The sequence below is a fragment of the Aplysia californica genome, unplaced genomic scaffold (genome assembly GCF_000002075.1).
Source record: "Aplysia californica isolate F4 #8 unplaced genomic scaffold, AplCal3.0 scaffold00739, whole genome shotgun sequence".
Classification (NCBI taxonomy): domain Eukaryota; kingdom Metazoa; phylum Mollusca; class Gastropoda; order Aplysiida; family Aplysiidae; genus Aplysia; species Aplysia californica.
The window spans coordinates 11403-19622 of record NW_004798009.1 but is presented as its reverse complement, the minus strand read 5'-3'; the positions used below and the strand labels follow the sequence as shown (position 1 = coordinate 19622).

The following is an 8220-nucleotide window of genomic DNA, read 5'->3' as shown; positions in this document are numbered from 1 at the left end:
TTTACGGAACAAAAGATATATTTCCCTCTACAATAGTTTTCAATTTTCTGTTTTTACCATCATATAATATTCCTTGCCAAAATAAAGATTATGAAATTATTTTATGATACCAGAAAGAATACCACGTAATAACAGAAAACAAAGCAAAATTAGAAAGCCAGCTGTTCAGCAAATATGAAACCGGAAATGACCCTCACAATCATTACTTATGCATGAAGGCGTGGCTTATTTCACCTCGAGAGAGTGCCAGTGTCTGTCGGAGGCGGGGCAAAGCTGACGAGACGTCAAGATGACAAAAATTGAAGATAAAATCGTGCTGAGCCCCAAATCGGCGAAGTCGAGCGTCAACGATGCACAAGATGGAGGACAGGAATCAGGAAGTTACAACAACAGTGCTTTAGAAGAAGAGGAGGTAGGTGTAAATAACAAAGCATCGGCCTCTAGCTGTGCCTTGGCATAGTAACCACAGTACTGTATGTAAATATTTAGATTATATTACATGCCACCTGTTACACTAAGCGTAACTAAGTGATATCGTTTTTCTCTTTCTCTCTTTTTTTTCCGCGTTGCCATGCCATACACACGACGATTCACAAACAGCAGACGATTTCAGTCTACTTTCATTATCCGTTTCGTATTACTTTTCGTAGATCTAATCTATATCTAGATCTATATCTAGAGTCTAGATCTAGAATCTATATCTAGAGTATAGATATAGAGATAGATGTAGATCTGGTAAAAAAATGCATATATCTAGATCTAGATCTAGATCTAGATCTAGATCTAGATCTAGACTCTAGTCTTTAATTGTTGTGTTAAAATATTGAGATAGAGTCGGTTCCTTTAGCCTTTAACTAAATAGTAGAATCTAGAAAATCTAGATCTACACCTAGATCTAGATCTAGATCTAGATCTAGAATCTAGATTAGTCCTCGATTCGGTGCTTTTTCGGTAGTTCCCACCCCCCTTATTTGAGCCTGACCTACATCTAGATCTAGATCTATACGTTTGATTCGCGGTGAGCTAAGATATCAAACCTAACAACTGCAAAACATTAAATTATGGTAAAAATCAGGGGGGCATGCCCCCCAGAAACCCCCCTTCCTATTTTTATTAGATCAGGGCGGCAAGCCCTCCTGAAACCCCTCTACTCTTGTGGCCAAAACCCGTGAATAACAATTGCGGGGTGGGAACTACCGAAAAAGCCCCCTAGAGGCTACCCTAGCCTAGCCTAGACTCTGTCTAGATCTAGATCTAGATCTAGATATAGTCACACCCCTGTCCAAGCAGTCAGTTTACTAAGTAAATAATAGAATTTAGGGAAAGATTGAAGAATACCGGACCACTCGTACATCATTTCGCGAGAATGTGGGGGTAGGTGGGGCGGGTGGTTGGGGAGGAGGAGGGGGGAGGGAGGGGGTTCAGGGGGGTCTCCCCCCTGACAAAATTTTAATGAATAGATCTACCGGTCCGAGATTCTCCATTGAGAGATATTAAAAACAGGAAAATTATGAATTCCTAAAGTTGAGACATAGGCAAACTCAGTCTGCTGGTCCGGTATTCTTCAATCTTACAGAATTTAGAATGTAAATCTAGATGTAGATCTAGACTCTACTAATGAATTATACTAGGCTAGATTTCTATACGCTCTTATTTGCCGTCTATTCCAAGATAGTACATAACAAGATGGTCCCCTCTGCTAAAAAAAGTGTCCGCCGGAAGTCCGCTCTTGGTTTCAGATGGCGCTACAGTCTGTTTTGAAGCTCTCTTTCGTTTCTCCAGAAGAAGAATAGGAATAGCATCTCCTTGCGTGCGCAGATCGACTGCTGTTAATCAGCTGTTCGGGGGTTTTCAGTGCGGAGTTTTAGTTTTTTTTTTTTTTTTAATGACCTCTCGCCTCTCATTCTAAAGTCAAATTAAACGAAGAAAACAGTCGCCCTTTCCTCCGGAAGAGGTTTTTTGTCAACGTCACCATTTTAAAAAAGCGTTCTTCCGAAATTTGAATTTTTATTTAATAAAAAACTCGTTAGTTTCACTTTGATTTTTAAAACAAAAGTAGGGTAACTCTGTTTGCAAAGGGTGCGCATTTGCAAAGAGGGCGCCACCGAATTTTGAGGACACTTTTTTAATTGGCTCAAAGAGAGGAGTAGACCCTCTTGTTATGTAGACTCTTTGGTAGAGACGGGCGGGAAGTGCTTAGATTTTTCCTTCCCGAGCGAGAAGACCGAGAAGCTGACTTACTTCTCGCCGGGACCAGTCCCGGGAACGAGAAATACTTCTCGTCTCGTGTCTCAAGCAATGTTTCTCGTCTCGTGACCAATTTCTCTTCTCGCCCCGCAGTTCGAGCCGCTCGTTCAGCGAGAAGGCCGGCCGTGGCCGAGATTTCTCTTCCCGCCCCACAGAACGAGCAACTTGTTTAGTGGGAAGGCCAACGGATCTAAACTTAGAAACTAGGCTTGCCCTGGTGTGCAGGCGCAGGCGGTGAAGGACGGTAGGGAGACGACCTAGGCTTAGGCCCTGATCAACTCCCCACTCGCCTCGTCTCGCCACCCTCTCCCCTCCCTTTCAGTTTCACACACAGGATGGCACGGTGATGGGTGGCACTCTCTGCGTTGTCATTTCTCGCCTCTCACTCTCTTACTCTCATTACTGTTACTCGTTATGTCAAGCCAACGAGCAATGTCATGTCTCGGTGCTGAGCAGTAGTTTAGTGCTCGGGCAGCGACGAGAAGGGCGTTTCTAGCGAGAAACGAGTACTCGGCTCGTCTCGTGCCCGCCCCTATTCTTTGGTCCATTACATTAATTAATTAAAATATTTTATATTAGATGATATATATTATATTCGGTAAATCTTAACTGTCAATGCACCCGCACTCAAAAGCACTCTTTTTGGTTACCTGGCTAATGTTTTTTGGGATGCTGAAAACAAATATGGCCATGAAAATTGCCGCAAATCAGTGGTTTACAAGAAAAATGTTAGATCTACGTAATATTGCAACAAAAATAATGGGCAAATGCAGGGGAGTAAGCCCCCCCCCCCCCAGTAAATATCAATCCTAATTATTGCCAAAAGATCCAATCATGGTTAAATGCAGTGGGGCATATAATCCCTCTGAAACCTCCCAGACCCAGATTCTTTTTAGGTCAGGGGGGCATGCCCCCCCCCCCCCTGTAACCCCCAATATTGTTAAAGACAAGTCGAATATTACTACGCCATTGGTCCTACTGTAATATAGTAGGCCTACATAGTCTGGTTCTATTTTCAAACATCAATGACTCAATAATTATTGATTTGCTTAAAAAATGAAGGCCATTTTCGTGTTCAACATGCAAAATACTACTTGAAAAAAATATTTAAAACATGTATGTGAGACGGGTGCATGAGTAAAAAAAAATCCTTTTCTCCTTGACAATGGGTGGCCGTCTTACACAGGTTCCACTGTATATAGATCTATGGGTCTGTTTTTTAATGGGGCAATGGGAATCTACTACTAGGCCTAGTCAGGAGATAGAATGAAGAAAATATAGGAAATAATGAATTTATAGGCTAATTCTTTGAATTTAACAGCCTGTCCTGGTTTTCTGTCTTTCTTCGGTAGGCTAAGGCTTTCATATTGTATGGAAGATGAGATTTGTATGGGTCAAGTTTTTGGATAGAAGGAATGCAGAATCTGGGCCGCGAAAACTACAGTTAAAGGATAAATATGAAGCTGGGGGTGGGGGGGGGGGGGGGTCACATGTTACAAGTTATAGCAAGCAATAGTATGATCGTAATATATGGTTTGCTATGAAGGCCTATCCTGCTACTGTTTTTACTTAAATTTTGAAAAACAGCTTGTTTTCTTCTATTGACATATCTTGCTAGACATTTAGACTGGAAGTGGCCTACTTTGATAAATGATAGGGCCACTTATGTCAACTTGTATTTAGTGTAGCTTTATAAATCAGTGGTAATGCTAGAAAAAAAATGTTTGATGATCCCAATACCACTCTTCTTGAATAAATATAACAAACCCAAAGCCCAAGCACCTAGATTCCCGTGACCATACACTACCAAAAAAATACCATCAATGTGGGAGTGCTTGCAGCATGTTTTAGGTGTTTGCTAGATTCATGAAATGGCAGTGTTGACTAAGGGTTTTTAGGCTAAAAGTAAAAGGAAGGGATATAATGCAGTAAGAACAATGAGTTGCATTGACGCGTCATGCTTAAATGAGTGTGGCTTGCCTCGATGCGCTTTCCCTGGGATAGCTGTCCACAGGTCTCCAGTTGTCTTCCACTTGCACTATGCGGTTGAGGTTTATGCATTTTATATATATATAGAGATGAGGATACATGTGTGAAGAGTAGCTCTGTGTGTGTTAATTAGTGGTGTTTGTATGTCATGTCAGTTGTGGTATTTTCGTCTGGTATGTCATGGGTGAAGATGCAATACGTGGTGGAAGGAAAAGAGATGGGGGATGAGTCTTCATTTTAGTTGTGCTGTTCAGATAGTGCACATTGCTCGTTGATAGTCAGGGGTGGCCAGGTTTTCCTTCATGGAAGGGCAAAAGCTACCATTTTGGCACAATTTGATTAGATTTTTCAAAATAAAAAAAAATTTTCATGTTTGCTTTTCCTGGCCATTAATCTGATATGCCAGATTAAAACAGTCAATCACAAGAGTATAACGCTTTGTAGAGTCAGATTTTTTTTTTGCGTGTGGAATTTCGGGTCAAATTGTTCCATGCTGGGCAATGAAATGGATTGTCCTGGTTGGAGTTCACATCAGGGCATTCATGAAGGTTGATTGTTAGGGGGAGTGTTCAAGGCTCTCCAACCATTTGGTATGGTCCTATTGGAGATGAATGTCAACGTTGAAAGTCTCGTCTCTTTGAGATAACTTTACAGTGATAGAAGGGGGACTGAACCCATACCATTGAGATAACTTTACAGTGATAGAAGGGGGACTGAACCCATACCATTTATGATAAGCAACAATTCCATATATCATATTTATAATATGTAAATTGTCACAGACCCTGTATATTACATTTTTTATCTCTCAGGACTGCTATGCTGTAGGGAGGACAGCGACCCCATTGCCCAAGATCACCAAAGTTGAAGGACTTTGCATTGTGGAGTCAGATCTGCCGGTCACTCAGACGAGTGACAGAAACAACAATGCAGATCAGAGTGTTGGGGGGACTGAGATGAAGAAACTCAGTCGCAAGAAAGTAACGGACGAGCAGAGCTTAGAGGAAAACAAGCCACTGAAAATCTCTGTGCAACGAGTGAGGAAAGGCAGAGGAGAAAGCATGGAGGATGACACACGTATGGAGGATATCAACCTCCGAGACGATGATGGAGATGTTGAGACGGCAGCTGCAGCTTCAAACGAAGATGGGGATGCCTTCGACAAATTAGAGAGCGGTGGCAGGAAGAATGTTACCCCTGCCTTTGAGAGTGCCGTGGAAGCTTTTGTGAGTCGCAATGGGAAAAATGGGAAGCCAGACCGTAACAAACCTCAGGATGAAGGGGGAGGAGATAGAGCAGAAAGCGGAGGGGAGACAAGACCGAAACCTGTGCCTTTTTACATCTCCAATGGGGCAGGAAGAACAGACAGTTCTGAGATTGCCACAAAAGATGACGTAGATGCTGGCAGTGTCTATTCTTTGTTCATGGAGAAGGATTTTCGTTATCATTTTCAGCACCCATATTTTCGGATTTTCACTGCGTACTTTGTGACATTTTGCAACTTTCTTATCTATGCTGAGGATCCAGTAGCCCACAGTAGGCAGGAGTGCAACATCCCTGTTATTGGAAACGACTTTTCTTTTGTGTGTATGAAGTGGTTACCCAATGCATGGAGTCTGCTCAAAGTTCTGCTGTGGATCACCGGCACGCTAGTTGGACTAATCATTGGAAAGATTGTGTTTCACACTCTGCTATTCAGTGAGTACAAAGTATTTCATCTTTTAACACATTCCCACTCCCCCCCCCCCCTCTCTCTCTCTCTCTCTCTCTCTCTCTCTCTCTCTCTCTCTCTCTCTCTCTCTCTCTCTCTCTCTCTCTCTCTCTCTCTCTTTCTCTGTCTGTCTCTATCTCTCTCTGTCCCCTCTCCCTCTGGCTGGCTGTCTATCTGTCTGTGTTTCTTCTCTCTTTCTCTCCATCTCTCTCTCTTCCTCTCCCTCTTTCTCTCTCTGTTCCTCTTCTATGTCCTTTTCTTAGAATCACCCTGGTTGTGGTGGACAATGTGGTGTAGTCTGCTCCTCCTACTTCTTTTCAGAAGTGTTACTGTTGTCTTGATCTGCTCATGATGAAATGTTGCCATTGCTTTGTTAACATGCTGTTATCTTCTAGTCATACTAATAAATTTTTGAGAACCACTTGGGAAATATAAAAATCCGTAATTTTTTTAAAATTATTTTTTTAAAGCCCCATACACTGCTTGAGAAAAATGCGCACTCATGTGTCGCGCAGATAACCCTTCTTGAATAGACACACTAAAGATTCCGGCTCCACAAAAAGTTTCTGGAGGAGGGGTTGCCTAGTTTATTATTGAGTTTATATTACAAAATTTGTCTTGTTAGTTTGGAGATTCCAATAACTATTCATGATTTTCCAAGTCAACTAGACCTCCTCTAGAGTCTCAGCTACTCATTCATATTAATTATCTAGAATAGTCTGCACTGTGTAAGTTGTAACAGATGGTCCTTTTGCAAGGGTCAGATCGGATCAGGAGACTTAGGAGGTGGTTACAGTCAGTTTGGAGGTGATTAGAGTTTGAGCAAGGAATTAATCGACTCTCTGCCGCTTGAATTGCGTGGTGTCATATTCACATATTGCGGCCACTCAGTGATTTTCACTCCTACAAATTCATCTCTGATGGTGTTGAGGTTTTGAATTTTGGAGCAGGTTTTTGTATAAATGGATGAACATTGTGAAAGTTTCGATTGGGGGGGTGATTAATGATTATATTCATGGTCATAATCATTATTTCTAATTACTTCCCACCCGACGCCAGTCTTCGTTCCAGGAATCCAAATCCTTAGATTTTTGGTTTGATGTTTAAAAAAAATTCTTGTTGATTTTTTAGGCTGTGCTTTCTGCTCACGGGAGGAGGGTGGTGGTGAGGGATTAACGTGTGTGTTTATGTGTGTGTGAGGGTGGGGGGTACATATATGTGTATTAGTAAACATGTCTGTAGGAGGCTCTCATGGCCTAGAGGTTAAGGTGGTTGCCTCTCATTCAAAGGTCCAGGGTTCGAATCCGGGTAGCAATCGAAAAAAAACATTCTTCTTTAAAATGATCTCCTTTCACCTCCTTTTCTGCTCTCTTGCAATGTTCTGTCGTCTGCTTTCGTATCCTCTTCCTACCCCTCACCCCCTTTGCCACCTCCTCTGGGCTCCTGACTCTTTCTGCAGCCTTTCTACCGCTACTCCTTGGCTCTTTCTTACGGCTGTCTTTCAGCCATACCCCTGATTTTCTGATAGGAAAGATCTACACCTAGACTTCTCGGACAAGGGCGAAAAGTCTCGGAGGTCCCGTGTACAAGCTGCGCACGTTAAAGATCCCTTGGTGGTCTAAAATCGATAAGAGTAGGCTTCGGCCGCCACCAGGGCAAAATTCAAAATTTCCTACCCACTGAAAAAGTTTAATGTGTCCCTCGCGCTCATATATATGCGTGCGCCGTAAAACACTTCCCAGAAAAAAGAAAAAAAAACTACACATGTGTGTGTATAATAAATAAAGATGATGTGAAATGATTGATCAGTTCAGTTAGTTGTAGGTAACAAGAAAAGGGAAGTGATTTTGACAAAAGGAAAATAAAAGAACACACACACATAGTGACAGACAGACGCAGACACACACATACGCACCCCCCCCACCCCACACACACACACACTCTCTCTCTCTCTCTCTCTCTCTCTCTCTCTCTCTCTCTCTCTCACACACACACACACACACACAAACGCGTTGGCACCCCCACACATTGTACATGAGGGCGAAAATAAAAACATTTGGAACCTTAATTAGCCACACATACGCACTTTCCTCTTCTCCCTCTGTTTCCCTTTGAGTCGCTTTCAAAGTCTTCCCTTCGTCGTATGGTAATTGAAGTCTGCTTAAGCACCGGCAGCCGACCTCTTCGTGAAGCTAAATTCAGAACTCATGCATTTCGCAATAATAGAGGGGGGTATATTCTGCTCGGGAGTACGAGTACGAGGCCTTCTGCCC

General features: G+C 42.5%; 1 protein-coding gene across 1 annotated transcript; it reads left to right on the top strand.

The window, feature by feature from the left end:
- Positions 1 to 257: 257 nt before the first annotated feature.
- LOC101845652 (transmembrane protein 117) lies at positions 258 to 5934 on the top strand (the record flags this gene model as incomplete). The annotated part of the gene is given in 2 exon segments (XM_005108975.3): positions 258 to 412; positions 5049 to 5934. Coding segments are annotated over 2 exon segments (1009 nt in total), but the record flags the coding sequence as incomplete, so codon positions are not given.
- Between the last annotated feature and the right edge of the window lie 2286 nt (positions 5935 to 8220).